This window comes from Eptatretus burgeri, chromosome 1, assembly GCF_056783735.1.
Source record: "Eptatretus burgeri isolate ZD-2024b chromosome 1, Ebu_testis_v1, whole genome shotgun sequence".
NCBI lineage: Eukaryota > Metazoa > Chordata > Myxini > Myxiniformes > Myxinidae > Eptatretus > Eptatretus burgeri.
This window is the reverse complement of record NC_140961.1, coordinates 67,108,311-67,124,146: the sequence shown is the minus strand read 5'-3', so window position 1 is coordinate 67,124,146 and position 15,836 is coordinate 67,108,311. Positions and strand designations below refer to the sequence as shown.

At 41.7% G+C, this 15,836-nt stretch overlaps 1 protein-coding gene across 5 annotated transcripts in view; it reads left to right on the top strand.

Moving 5' to 3' along the window:
* PMM2 (phosphomannomutase 2) overlaps nucleotides 1-12,104 on the top strand; it is a 42,898-nt gene extending 30,794 nt beyond the window's left edge. For 2 of the 5 annotated variants that reach the window (XM_085886762.1, XM_085886767.1), the window contains exons 8-9: nucleotides 384-499; nucleotides 8,447-9,256. In XM_085886762.1, the coding sequence (XP_085742888.1) occupies nucleotides 384-499; nucleotides 8,447-8,584 (254 nt within the window). In that variant the 3' untranslated portion in view covers nucleotides 8,585-9,256. Of the gene's footprint in view, nucleotides 1-383; nucleotides 500-8,446; nucleotides 9,257-9,303 lie in introns of those variants that run through there. The other 3 variants (XM_085886752.1, XM_085886743.1, XM_085886775.1) reach the window with 2 other exon arrangements.
* Nucleotides 12,105-15,836: the final 3,732 nt, after the last annotated feature.

Genomic DNA, 15,836 nt, shown 5'->3' with positions numbered 1-15,836 from the left:
TTGGGATTTGAATCCAAATTGAACAACAATATGATGAACAGGTTTCCGACTGTGTGATCTTGCCACCCTTGATGACTCTTCACACTTCTCGATGCACTTTCGACGTCTCACCAAGCAATTTGTGTAAACATCACGCTTTTTTTTTTACCACCGGGCCCAAATTCTGGCGTTTGTGTTGCGCTGTTTACATGCTGTTTTGCCGGTGATGGATGAAGCTTGCCGTAAGTTGTCTAAATTTAGACCATATTTCGATGCGAGTTCATTTAAAATCAGGCTGAAATATGCAAACTGAACTTTTAACTGTGGTGAATGTGAGTTCCATGTTGCTGTTGATGTTGTTGTTCTTCTTGTTCTTCTATTTCTTCTTCTTCTTGGTTTTCCAGGGGGACAGATTAGTTTTGATGTGTTCCCGGATGGCTGGGACAAGCGCTTTTGCTTGGACATTCTAGCCAAGGAGGGCCTTGCCTGCATCCACTTCTTTGGTGACAGAACATCTCCGGTAGGAACATTAATTCTCTCTGTGGTCATGACATCTTTTAACCTCTTTCCTGCTTTCAAAAATGCCTGTTTACAGCTAATTGGAGCATCTCCAGAATTCTAGTTCGTGCTCATGAAATGAAGAAGTTTCAAATGCTGCAGAGTTGTGTTAATAATAATAATATTTTAAAAATTGTTGTTAATAAAATTTTGATGGTGGCCTCGCCACATATCTGTAATGTTCTCACGATGAATACATTTTAGTGCAGCCGATAATCATAACAATTGTGCAAATTACGACTAAAGCTTGAAATTTTTTACCAGTTTTAGTACACACCATAAGCTTCATTTTCAGATCGGGAGGTAAGTCGGATTTGAGGTCTGAGGATAGTGAGAGGTCAATGACCTCAATTACATTGAAATTGTCATTTTTTTCACGATTCTGGTGCAGTTTGTCTGTTTTGGGAATCATTAAAAAGGTATGTTGCCATGTGTTGGTCCCTTTATCTTCTGGAGAACCTTTATACATAATCACAGGATGCAACCATGACTGAACAAGTGCTTTAAATGAGGTCAGTGACCTCAGAAAACAAATTTATTGAAATACACATTTAGGTTATTGTGGTGTCCAGAACAGCTTGCATGAAATCGTGTTGTAAGATCATCTGTGCAACCTTAATTTTCAATGTGCACTGAACATAGTCTATAAGCTTAAGGTACAGTGAGGTCAGTTACCTCAGACACACGTATAGTACATACCGGTACATGTAATACACGCACATTATCCATATAGACGCATAAATATAAAGGTGTCTGATTGCACCGAACAGTCTCCCGAACATGCACATAATGCAGTGCACTTGTGTGCAGCCTTGGTGCGCTTGCAGCGGCCGGTACATCCCTTCTCGCAGCCGCAGTGGATCAGTTCGTGGCAAGATTTTGATGCCTCTGGCAGTGTCGTCCAAAGAGGCTGCCACCCAGAGGCCTCCTTTGTCCAGCCCCAGTCAGATTGGATTGGTAACTCTGGATTCAGGACCAGAGTTTGGTTCCAGCAGTTGCCCTGGAGAGATGCACACTTGATGTGCTGCTGGAGTGCTGCCTGCGTTGGGGGAATGTTTTCTTGAGCCCTAGACTTGTGTGCGAAGAGCTGTTTCCTAGCATCGTTCACTTCCATGGTGTCACTGGTGCGGTCATACATCAGCACAACGAAGCGCTCCAGCAGTGACATTGACTCCTCACTGACATCACTTGGCATGCGTAAGAGTTCTTCAAAGACAACAGTCACCTGTGGGAACACTTTCCAAATCTCCCAGGCAGTATTCTTCCCTCTGCCAGCGAAAAAAAGACACAATGTCGCACCCTGTGAGGGCATGGAAGATGGGGAGAGTAGCACATTGTCTTTGGTTCATGGCGGCAGCCAGTTGGTGAACAGCTATGTACCGGAAGCTGTATCCAGTACCAAGAGCTATCCACAGCTCGTCAGGATTGATGTTGTCGAATGAAGCCACAGCCAGCACCACGACATCAGTATCCACAGTGCGTATGGCCACCTTCCTGATCCCCTTCTGCACAGCATCTGCCACATGTAGAAGCAGGCGAGTGTCCGCCTCCTTGTGTGAACATGGGGCAAGGCTGGTCAAGTCGGACTCGGCAGGAGAGCACAGGACCTCAGTTCCACATGTTGCATACATTTCCTTGCCATCTACTATTGGAAGACGAATGGCCTCTCGTGACAGGAAACCAAAGAGCTCAGTCTTGTTTTGATCCACATGAAGGAAGTCCTTCCAGTTCTTAGGCATGACGGTAGAGGGAGCCACTCTCTTCCTGACGCCCTTGCCCCTCTTCTGTCTGGTCATGCCTTTCAGGCTGTCAGGTAGATATACATCCCAGATGAGGTCGAGTCTGTTGACCTTTTCGAGTTGAGTGGAGATGTAAGGTGCAAAGACTGTGTTCACATACTCTTCAAAGGTCTTTGCCGTTACAGGATTGAGCATTTGAAAAAGAGCTGCTCCGTCAAGGATTGTGGCATCAACCCCAGGTGCGCTTGTGGTTTCGGGTTGGTCTGATTTCAGGCAGTGTAGTGGATCTGCTTTGACTCCAAGGCGCAGTTTTCCTCCTGTTGATAATGCTGGTGGGGCTGCCTGGTTCTCGTGGCAGAAGAACTGGTCCAGATCCCCATCATGTGATTGGCAGGCAATATACAGCCTCGAGAAGAGACTACAGTCACTCTTCACTGCGGCGAGTTGGATCTGCTGCTTTGACTACGTCTTGGTCTGTGGCCGACTGAAGAGTGGCAACTTGTTCTAGGGCAGTGTTTCTGTAACTGGCTTCGTGCATAGTTGCAGTCTTTCTTCAACAAACTTTGTGTACTGCTCCTCACAGTTTCTGCCACTGGGGTGTCCATGATGTCTCTCGTGTCAAGGACCAGTAGGTCAAAGCTAGACATCTGTAAATAACTACCAACACTGTGTGGAATATGTAGACACTTCTGTTGGAACACAAATGCATGGTTTGTACATCATAAACATGTTTACCATTAACGAATGAAGCCAAACATCAATATTTTGATATTTTTAGGTCATTGACCTCTCACTGTCCTCAGAGGTCAAAGCTAGACACCTGTAAATAATTACCAACGCTGTGTGGAATATGTAGACACTTTTATTGGAACACAAATGCATGGTTTGTACATCATAAACATGTTTACCATTAAACCAATGACGCCAAACATCAATATTTTGATACTTTGAGGTCATTGACCTCTCACGGTCCTCAGAGATCAAATCTGCCTTACCTCTCGATCTGAAAATGAAGCTTATGGCATGTACAAACACTGGTAGAAATTTCATGCTTTAGTCATAATTGGCACAATTCTTATGATATGAGAGATTATCAGCTGTATGATTTGACGAGTTCAATTCAAAATATCAGCAAGACTCTCTGCCTATTCTTTTCTAAGACTGGTCAACCGTCGCACAGTGGAAGTGGGCCCAGAACAGGTACATACTTATGATAGATCAGGAGTATAAGTAGTGAAGAGGAACAAAAAGGCAATGAGAAGGAAGAAGAGAACCATGGAGCCTCATAGGACGAAGAAAACATTTCACGGGCAATTCCCATGGAACTCGCAGCATGCTTTCATAGACTAATCGGCGTCATTCTGATGGGTGCAAAGTTGTGATCTGCAAGGTGAGACTATCTTGATTGCAGTCAATGCAAGATTGGGCACGAAGCACGAAATACATCCACGGGAGTATCCTAAAAATGTGCGGCAACAGTACCTATGGGGCTTTCCACGAACACATTTACCCTCTTGATCACATTATGGCAATGTGTGCCGCTCTGTGGCAATCAAGTACGTGCATTGACGCAATGGAGTTGTGCAGTATATACACTGGCACATCTGTAAGGATTACAACGTTGGTGTACGAGAAAGATGATACCAACATCAACCATGAAATAGCACCACGTTCAATGGTTCAAATAACTCGAGCACCACGTTCAATGAAGAAGCAACAATCTTGTACCTCATCATGATTCACACCGACAAAGTAATCAAGCCCGACAACCCAATCGTCGTTATTAAGGACAGGAAGAATAATACAGTGCCTTTTGAGAGATGCATCTGTCCCATCAGAGTGAAAGAATGTAACAGCAAAAGACACCAAATGTCTGTCCTAATTTATGGACTTAGAGACTGAAATTCAGTGGATGTGTGACATCCGGACTGTCATGATACCATCAGTTATCGGTGCAACATGTTTGGTGAAGAAGAGCTCACCGAAACAAGTTAAAAACATTGCTGACACCATTAGAAGACCTCTGTTCTTCATTGCATGGCCCGCGAGCCACTGGCAGCTCCTGGTGGCCTAAAGTGCGGCCCTGAGCATGCTGCCGATAATACACAAATGAGAAAACACTCCATCATAATCTGCCATAAATGCTATCAAATTGACCCAATGGTTTCAAATAAGTGTTCCAACGCAAAGTATAAAAATAACACTACGACATCAGTAGATGGCAGTATAGAAACAATTATGCTTGCAGCCCACTTAACCACAACGAAGAAGAGTATGTGGGTGCAGGGCTTAATAGCAGTCATTATGGAGTCCTGCAGGTGGTGTAATGGCTCTCACACGTCTTATCGGAAAAAGCGGCTCCCCTCTGAAAAATAGTGTCGAACACTGATAATTTGGACTCCCCAAACTGCAAAAGATACGTTATCCTTGGCACAAATCACATTATATGCTAAATAACTCGAGCACCACGTTAGTAGCAGTGAACTGCCAATGACTATGGTTTAGTCTTGTGGTTACGGAGTCACTTACCAACATATATTTTTGCAAATAATAGTAATAATAATTACTGTCACGTCTACAGGTCTTTTAATGTCGACCCGGTTGATAGTAGGTTAGTAATTAAGTTCCTACAGAATGGACGGAATCACACGAGGGACCCAAGTGGAATTGAGGTGGCCAGCGAGATCTCACTTGCCATAAGTAGGGAGGGAGAACACGGAACCCAAATGAGGTGAAGCCGGCAGACGCAAGAGTTCTGGATAGGCTGCCAGACCCAAGAGAATGAACAGCACGTGCACAGGGTCTTTTATCCCCTCCCCCCATGGTCCTTGTAATGCCCGCACCACGTCAAAACGCCCATTACCAAGAGCTCATGCCATGAAGGGGGGGTTTATCAGCCCAAACACGAATTGCTGTCACCTATGAATTCACCTCTTTTTCTTCTTAACTCACCTGGTGCCTCACCTGGTTTACAGAAAAGACAAAACAAGTACTGCTTTCCTACCTGATGCGTATTTCAACACTGCCCCTCTCACAGCAGACATAATAACAAGACAACGTCTTCTTACAGGTCCCTGTTACACAAGAGTGTTTAAATATACTCAAGCACACGGTCCACCTAATTATCATCTTTCTAACACCTAATTATCATCCCACTCCAACGTAACAACAATAGGTAATTCAATGGTTAATGTAAATCCTTAATTTGCATCCACTGTGCTCTTTTCCCCCATTTGAATCCTCTTGTGAGTGATTGTAACCAAATAATTCAAAGAGTTCTGGCAGTGGAAAATTTTGCCTCGCACACATATGCAGGGATTTTAGTCCATGCATTTTATTACACTTCTTCAAAATGAAAAACTAGCGAAGGATAATATGCTTTGCATCTGATGAAGGGGTTAACACAGCCACGCGTATCGCTCCTGTGCTGGGATCAAAAAGTTGGCTGACCTCTGCATCAAGTGCGTTGAAGGAGGAGGAGATTGGGACCATACTCTGTGCAGAGCGTTGGTGCTGCCTAAACGGTCTCCTTGGCTATTGGGTACAATCCTGGACGGGTCGCCACTCCGACACGGTATACCAGCAAGCTGGCACTCATTTTGCCGACCTCGGAAGGATGACAGGCCGAGTGAACCCCACCTGGTATTAATTCAACAGTCAAGGGGGGTTTGAACTCAGGAACTTAGGATCCTAAGCCAACACCAGGCATAAGTGCGTCGAAGAGGATCGAGAATATGAAGAATAATGGGACGTGAATAAAGTTTGTCAATTGTACTGTCACTTATGTCGGTGGGATGACAGATTGCTTGGGATGACCCTTGTGTACACCTCGATTTTTACCAACAGTTATCAAATATGGTGAATTCTGTTGTGTTTGGGGATAAAGGGGTTCGGGATTGAAAGTTCGTACTTGGTTTGAATCTTTTATCGATTTATTTTTTTTAGCTTTCATCACAGACATTAATTATTTTGTTTTCGCCAAGTCATGGGATCAGGCAAGCTAGAAAAAGGTCAGCCACCTTGTCTATCTGAGAAGCAAGTTCACAGAAAGCGATGTAGCCTTTAAGAACTCCATTACAGCACACTGAAATGAAGACGCGTGTCTAAAAGCAAAATTCAGGATCGATGATACCGTGTTCATTCCTGTAGTATTGAATGAAGTCGAGTGCTGGATTCTGATGCAGACAAGTAAACAAAAACGAGATCATTTTGATCTCTGAGGCTGGAAGAGGATTATTGGGGGGGGGGGGGGGAAATGGCCAAACAACATATCCAAGGATGAGCGAAGAAGGCAGATCAACAACTTGTAATGGGTATCTTGTAAACATCAAAAACAACTAAGATGATCTGTTAATGGTTGGTGGTTGTGCTTGGGTGTCATCGTTTTCCCATAAAGATGGTTTATTTGTGTTTGTTTGTTTGTTTGTTTATAAATAATGGTGATTCATGCTTTCTGCAAAAACAAGACAAGGTTGGCAAGACGATGATCTTCACGAATTGTTGTAAGCCTTGGGTGAACGAGGTCTCTCCATGAACTGTCAATTTGGGTCACTACCCTAGAAATGGCACCACGATGAAAATTGAGCTGGGAAGAGATGGCAGCTCAGCTGCTGGGGTAGCTTTCATTTTTTTGGAAGCATGACTGTGTCGCTAATGCAGTGCCCTTCCACCAGTACACACTGGTACTCATTTCGCCGACCTTGGAAGGATGACAGGCTGAGTCAACCCCCTGGTGTATTAATTCAGCGGCCCAACGGGGCTTGAACGCAGGACCCTCGGATCCCAACCGGCTACCCTAACCACTAAGCCAACACCAGGCTCTAGACATATATTATGAATTACTCAGTCGTCGGTGGTGTAATGCTTTGAGCTTCCACTCTATCTCTGGGGGAGATCAGCAGTTCAAACCCATCCAAGTCTTACCAAAGATTAAAAAAAATAGGACCAAGGGTCCTGAAGCTCACCTGGATCAGGAGCAACAGTCAATGACAAAATAAAATATCAAACTTTTGTTCAGGCACAGCATCTGATCACATGATTGCTTGAATGGAAACCCTCTCGATGCTGATTACAGCAATACATGTTTACAGGTGCAACGCCCCTTGTAGGTTCGGGCAGGATTGTTTTTTTTTTGAGCGTTTTAGACCTGATTTCAACCCGTTAATGAGTGCAAATTTTAATGCGGTCAGTCCACCTTCGTTTGGCATCAGATATGAAGCTTGTGGCCAAGTCTCATCAAAACCGTGCGTTTGGTACCTACGGACACTGCTCGATTGCATAAGATCACCGGACTAAAGTTCAGGTGAGCTAAAAATAGTACGTATTGCTTCCTTGCTCTCAGCTTAGCATTTAAAAGGATAGAGCATGGACAAACCACATTGGGAAGGCAATGGCAAACCACCACCCAGTATAACCCTTGCCAGTAAACTGCTTTAGGCTTTCGCAGAACCAAAGTCTCTGTAAAGAGTATGGTACATTTTATCATGTACTATTAGTGTAACTCTCCATCAATTTCCGTGTACACATGACCAATATGTTTCTGTAATTTGAAATCCAGTTTATTTCGCGGTTTAAAAATTGTTGCTTAATTTATTAATTTTTTGTGCAGAAATATTTATTTTGTAATGATATCCAGGATGAAAAAACCCTGAAAAACGAGAAATGTCTGGGATGTTTGTACTTCCAAAATATATCAGTCGGTGTCGGTGTTATTTATTTATTTATTTATTTATTTATTTATTTATTTATTTTTAAACCCCTTCCGAAAGCTTACTGTGTAGTTCCTAGTCGGATGTAGTTTTGGGATTGCAAAAGGGTCACAAAAATTGTTTGTTTCCAGAATGTTACGCTGCGCCAAAAGCCAACAATGACCTTTTGCTTAACGTCGTCGAAGAAGTACACAAATATATATTGTTGTTATTGGCATGCGTGGTTTTATGTACGACCTTCCACAATAACCAGAGATTCAATAAAATATAGTTAAATATGTATTTCGTGTCACATTGGGGGCAGATTCCATTGCTGCTTTTCTTAAAATGTCATTTTGTCATGAGCCACCTTTTTGTTCTATGTAAAATTCCTGTGTACTTGGGTTTTGTTCCATTTCTCTCTGCAGGGAGCCTTTTGTTTTTTTTATTATTCATGATGCTAATCGATTACTGTTCCTGCAGCATCTTTTTGTGGAGCCTTTAATCCTCCCAAAATCCATGAAGATTTCCCCCAAGCCTCGACATGAGCTGCTAAAACTGCCGTTTAAAAGTTTTTGGGGAGAATGTCACGGAGTGCAGGCTGTGACAAGGTCGCAGTAATTCATCATAAGCCATTGCGTGCAGGAGTGCAACAGAATGCAACAGTCAGGAGTGGGAGGAAGGACTCAGATTTTTACCAATATATATATATATATATACACGAGAGTCAGTGATAGCTGAGAGGTATGGGCATTCGCCTCTGAGCTGTCCATCCTGGGTTCAAATCTTGGCCCAGCTATAAACTGTCAACCTATTGTTTCCTAGGCAGGGCAGGATATCGATGTGTGTGACATCCCTCGGATGGACATTAAACTGGATGTCCCATCTGCCAGCATTAGTTGGTGGATGTTAAAGATCCTCACAAATGGTTGTGGATGTTAAAGATCCTCATGGTGTCTTTCGTGACGACAAGTTGAGTTTTCGCCGGCATTCTGAAAAAAAACAAAAAAATTCCTACTCCAACATACAAAAGGGCCCTGCATCAGCAGTGTAGCCGCACTCCCAGCGATTATGTAAACCAGCAACCATGTGCTATACACAAAATCATGAACTCATCAATGTTCGGCTATGTTTTTCAGGTGACTTCAAAGTAGGGTTTGAATAGAATTGACTATAAAAGGGTATTTTGTATTGGAGAAATGAACACCCTTTGCTTTTAAAAATTTTCATGTGATTGCAATGTTGCTCATTGTAAATAATGACGGTTCACAATAAAATATACTGAAGGTCGTCTATAGACTGCACCAGACCGCTCATTTTGCTGACTGGTGTGTATCTAGGGAGGAAATGATCATGAGATATTTGAAGATGAGCGTACAACTGGCCACACGGTGACCTCACCAGAAGACACTAGGAAGCAGCTGGAAAAGTTGTTCTTGAGTTGAAAACTCATGTGCTTGAAACTGGTTTCTTCTTTATTTGAAAAGGAGTGGTGGGGAGACGGGGAGAAATATGCTTGAAAATGTAATGGGTCGGGTGAAATAATCATGCTTGAAGTTATATCATCATGTTTTATGACATAAGGTGTCTTTTACTTTCTGGGGCATTCATTGTTTCTTACGGCTACCAGAGCTTGAATTCTGGTCTGAATGTTGTATGTGCTTGATTGTTTTTGATTTGTGACACTTGGTCATGCACTAATGAAGTACTTTTGTTTTTTGTGATGATATATATCTATATATATATTTATCTATATATTTCAGGTGATTAAGGTTCATGTGGTTGACAAGCATGTCTGGTGAATGCTGTGGCAAGAAGGATCCATCTATATATTGTATCTCTATATAATGTGGAAAAATAACAATGAGAAAAGGAAGAGAAGGAGGAAAACGATGAAGGAAAGAAGTGAGCTTCGAGGTTAATGAAGTGATGGAGTATAAACTGTCGATAATATGTGGCGGTGAGAGGAGCAAAGCGAAGGAGATGTGAGGTCGATGTGTTGAGGAAAGGTGGGAAGTTGAGATTCGATCATTTTTGAACACAAATATAAGATGGTTCCAATTCCTCATCTTCACTAGCAATTTTGGAACGTATTCATGCCGGCACCATATTGGGCAGTAATCAGGTTTTCTGTCCCCATTATAGCATCACAAGAAACCTAAACCATTGCGTCGTACACAACTGTACAACGCACCACTCTCGGGAGAATTTGATCCAGTTTACATCCATCTTCCGACCGCAAAAAAAAATCAACAATGTCGTACTATAATGCATGTAGAATCATATTCCATTGTTTGTATAGATTACGAAATTCAGAAACTGTTTGGAATGAAGAAAAATTTCTGTTATTCACTGATCAGATTTTGTTGCACGATTATGCGATGCTTTTGAAAATCATGAAGAAGGCGACTACTGGAGACATAAAATGCTGTGATAATGGAAACAAAACGGTGTGTAAAGCAATTTTAAAAAATACACATTTGCTCAGAGCTGGATGGGGAATTTCGACATTTGTTTTGGTCGATAAATTATTGGATGAAAACTGGAACTACCGTTCTGTTTTTGGTTACTTAGTTAAGTGAGTTTGTGAATCAGGGAAGGAACTCTGACTGCCACAGCCCAGGCCACATTTGTGGACATTGATGAGTCTAAAAAGTTTCTTTCAGGGGTTTCTCACTCTTCAGGCTAATTTCAGAAACACTGAGAACTCGCTAGCTTGTCATCATCATCACTTTGAGATAGCAAGGTGTGCAAGGCGCAAGCTGATGTCAAGGGACATCCGAGAAGACAAGCCCACTTGATACGCGCAGTTTTGGCAGGAATTTGTCATTTGTTCATCCTTAACATCCACCAATGGTTAGTGCTGGCAGACGGGCCCTCTGGCTTAACTTCCTCCCCCCCCCCCCCCGAACGGCACACACATTGATGAATTGCCCTGCATGTTAAACGTCCGGATGACAGTTTATGGCGGGATCGATATTCCAACCCAGCCGAAAAAGCTCGAGGTGATTGCACATACATGTAGGTTATTGTGTCAGCCCTGTTTGCATGTAGCACTCACAAATACTATCTGTACGTAGCACTCATGGATAACATCCGTATTATGTTAGCCTTTTCTTTGGCCAAACAACAAGGCCATTATCTCCACGCAATTTGAGACGTGCACATGATGATATTTGACATGTTCACGCAATTATTACATTCGTAACGTCAAAGGCAAAATGAAACCCAACTTATCCGGAAGGTTCGTCGCAGAGATTATCCCTGGATTGGAACCAATTTGAGTGTGATTTGTATTGAGTCGAGATGCTGCAGGGCCCCATGGAGGCATGGTATGCATTTGCTAGTGGAGACAGTGTGATTGCATCAAAAAACAATTGATTCCAGTTCTGCTCGACTCTGTCAGAATGTGAGGAAATCTGTTGGTCCACCTGATAAACTTCTAAGATTATCTTTTATGAATCTCTAACAGATTTTCAAATTATGTGATGCAGTACTAGGCAAACTGCATGCCAATCAAAGGAGAAAATGATGTGATTGTGTCTTGATTATAATAGTTTATGTTGGGGGTTTTAATGGGATCATTTTTAAAAATCATGTTTGATGTTTGTGGGTTTAATTGTGATTGAAAGTTCCTATTGTGTTTTCAAGTCAAGATTGGTAATGCAGCACAGATAATGATAAGGTAAAGAAGACATTGTGCTGGTCATTTTGTCTACATTCGCGTTCCAGAGTCAGATTGCATACCGCTTGTGAGGTATCCACCATAACATATATCCATGAAGGTAAATTTTAAACACTCTCATTTACCTTCCATTCCCCACTCCCCACCCTTCATCCTCCCCCTCTCCCCTCCCCCCTTCCCACCATACCCACAATATGCTCCGAACCTTCCAGTCCTCTCTCTCTCTTTTCCTCAGTCTTTTCAACCTTGTTCCAACCCCCTCCTCCCACCAGTCGAGATCTCCATTTTTACAATTCCAGATCAATCAGCAATTAAGTGAATGATTCTGATGAAACTGAGCATCCACTTTGGCTTGAAATCAATAGATAGCATTCTGTAAGATTACTTAAATGCCTTGAATTGTCAAGTTTGGTGATCGTTAATGGATGCTTATGATTAAAACTTTCTGCTTTTAAACGCTTTCTCGTCAGACATATATATATATATATATATATATATATATATATATATATATATATATATATATATATATATATACATACACACACACATATACATACACACACACATATACACACACACACACACACACACACACACACACACACACACACACACACACACACACACACACACACACACACACACACACACACCCTGCCATAAAGAGCAAAGGTAGTTGAATTGATAATGTAATTGTTGAAGAACTGTTCCAGCGTTCATTCCAAGTACCTTTTTGGCACAAGGGATGTGTAGAACACTTGATTGCAAGTTTCCACTTATGTAATTTCTTCATGCAATAATTGTTCATCATGTGCAACTCATGTATTCTTCAGTTTGTAGAGGTGACATGAGGTATTCTGAGAAAATTTGTTAGTCTTTCAGAGAGTCTTTGAAAGTCTCACAAATTTGGTCCATCCAACACACCATTGTATGGATCAACAATTATATTCTTTAGCAATCCATTACAAAGCCATGTTTGTCAGCAAAATGAAAGGAATCAAATAATTGGACACCTTCAAGCAGCGTATTCCATTAGCCATGTTGCAATGCTCTATAACGTGAGGAGAGGAACTGTTTATGACCCCTGAAGGCGTTATCAAGCCACTGGATCAACAAAAATATGCCAAGAAGTGGATGTCCCAGGATGACTCCTGCTCAGGACAGATACATTTGCACGACTCATCTACTTTGAGCTGTCTATCCTTGGTTGGAATCTCAGTCCCAGCGATAAACTGTCATCCTGGTGGTTCGCATTCAGGGAGATTCATCAGTGTGTTCACCATCTCTCAGAAGGACGACAAGCTGGGTTATCTGTCTACCAGCACTGGTTGTTGGTGGATGTTAATGATTGCACAGTTTCTTGCACAAAGACCAGATGACTTATCGCTGACTGACACCCTGATGCAAATATATTCCTACCACCTTCAGTTGAACATCAGGCCTTGCCAATTGTTTTGTGAAAGACCAAACCTCCCATTCAATTGATGACCTGAAGGTGGAAGGAATTACTGTCTTCAGGAACCAACAATACATTGTTTGGCAAAATATTTAATATTGCAGAAGATGCTCTGACAGTGTGACATAGAATAGTAAAGAAAAAGTTCCAATGCATACTTCGTGAAGAGGCGGAGGGATCCAGACTGAAACATTGATGGTCTGTGCATGAGGGAAAGGGTGACTCAAAAGTTCTGCCATATATTTACAAACGTAACGGGGACACTCAGTAGAGCGCATAGCTTCACCACTTGATACCTGATCCATGAGAACATATCAGGCCCAATACATTTTTGAAATATCATGCGATGCATCGTTTTTGGCCCTATCCCTCAATGGTGAAGAATCACTAAAAAAAAAAAAATTATCGTATCCAGATCCGGATTCAGATCTTCACCAAAACCGAATCAGTTTGTCATGGTCACACACCCAACATGTCCACCAAGTTTCATCCGAATCCGTACGCAACTTTTTGAGATATCGTGCTACATATCATTTTTGGCCCCATCTCTCAATGTTGAAAAATCACTTTTAAAATTCTAAAACATGACCTCCTTCACCTTCAGTGGTGGAGGTAACAATTCAAGAAAGATGTCGTGCACAGCACGATACTTGCGAAATTCAAATAAATAAAAGTTTCCATGGAAATAGCAATTTGGCAATTTCTAAAATTTGACCTCTCAATTGTTTCACATTACTAGATGATATACGTAACAATTTTGGATGATAAATTTTCTAATCGTGGCCTAATGGTTGTTTTGCATTTTTCGGATAGCCTTGACCTTTGACTAATTTTGACCAAATTTTACACACACATTCCTTGCATAAAACAGGCTGTGTAAGATTCAGTTTGGCATGTTGAAAAATGATTGAGGTATGCCAATAATAAAATCGATGAGCACCAAGAAGCTCAATGATAAATTACAGTTTAGTTTGGTGTGCACGTGAGGATTGGTTTTGAGTGGTGAACCTGTCGCAACCCTCTCACTGACACCTTGGACTCTGGAGACGGGAGACCACATGAGAAAGCAGCAATTGGATTTATATTCACAAAACTCCAAGCCACCATGTTGTTCATATCCATAAAACCAACCTGAGAAACATACCCGTGACCTACCTGCAACCATCAGCGGCAAAATTATTGGGTCTCCGCTTCATAAATCAAAACCGAGACTGATGTATACAAGAGGAAATATATGAAACAAACACCCAAGGGAAGAACAAGGAAAATGGTGGCGTGGGGGTTACCTCATGCCTGGTGTTGGCTTAATTGTTCAGGTGGTGGGCTTGGGATCCTAGGATCCTGAGCTCAAATCCCCCTTGGCTGTTGAATGAATACCAGGTGGGGTTGACTCTGCCTGTCATCCTTTCGAGGTCAGTAAAATGAGTGCCAGCTTGCTGGTACCCTGTGTCGGAGTGGCGATCCGTCCAGGATTGTGCCCAATAACCAAGGAGACTGCTTAGGCAGCACCAACACTCTGCACAGAGTATGATAACGATGGATGGAATAATAAAATCACAAAAAGTTCCGTTTTATTATAATGGGGTGAAGTTGTTGTCATAGAATCCAATGATATGTTAAAACGGCTAAATAATTACCCTTTCCGAAGGAGAGGGTATTGCATTTGGGTGTGTTTGTTTGTTTGTTTGTTTGTTTGTTTGTTTGTCTGTCTGTCTTTCTTTGTCTGTACAGAACTTTTGTGTTTTTCTCCACAACCGCTTGTCGTATTGAGAGGAAATTTTCACCATAGCTGCAACTACTCATGTAGAATGTATTGATGATAATTATGATGTCATAGGTCAAGTGGTGTGCCAGCCGTATTGGAAAAACGTTGGACCTCTGTGTCTCTGAAACCGTACTACGGAAAAAATTGAAACTTGGCGCATAGCAAGTACTCATGGGGAATGATTGTGATATTTTTATGATGTCATAGGTGCCTTCATTATGACATCATAATTGCATATGTAGAACGCCACATGTGTTCAGTGTGAAACTTTTTGAGGGTTGTCTCGGGATAAAATGGTCGCAATTTTTTTTTGATGTCATCAGTCATGTGATTTGGCAGCCATCTTTTTTTTTTTTTAACCTTCAAAAATCTCTGAAATGGCTGAACAGATTGAGGTGAAACTTGTGACCGTCTATCTATAAGGACCATACATATGACCGTCTATCTATAAGGAACAAAAGGTTCACACATATGATGTCGAAGGTCACATGGTTTGGCAGCCATATTGGATTTACCATAAATATATTTTAAAAATCTTCTCCAGAACAGCTGGACAGATCGAGGGGAAACTTCACATAAATGTTCTCCAAGGCATGCGTGTACAAGGTTGTTAAAGAATAATTTATGTCACATGGTTTGGCAGCCATATTGGATTTACCAAAAATATTAAATAATGTTTTCTCTGGAACCACTGAATCAATAGACATGAAACTTCACAATTGATATCTCGTCGTGATGGGGAATACGTTTTAAAATCAACTTGATCGGCCACATGGTCTGGCAGCCAGAATTATTGAATTTTTTTGATGTGGGTTTATATATATATATATATATATATATATATATATATATATATATATATATATATATATATATATATATTGTAATAAAGCTCACTTGACTGTGCCTGGATTGGTTTGAGGGTAGAGGAGTATCTGCTGAAATGTGCATCCTATCCAAGTTC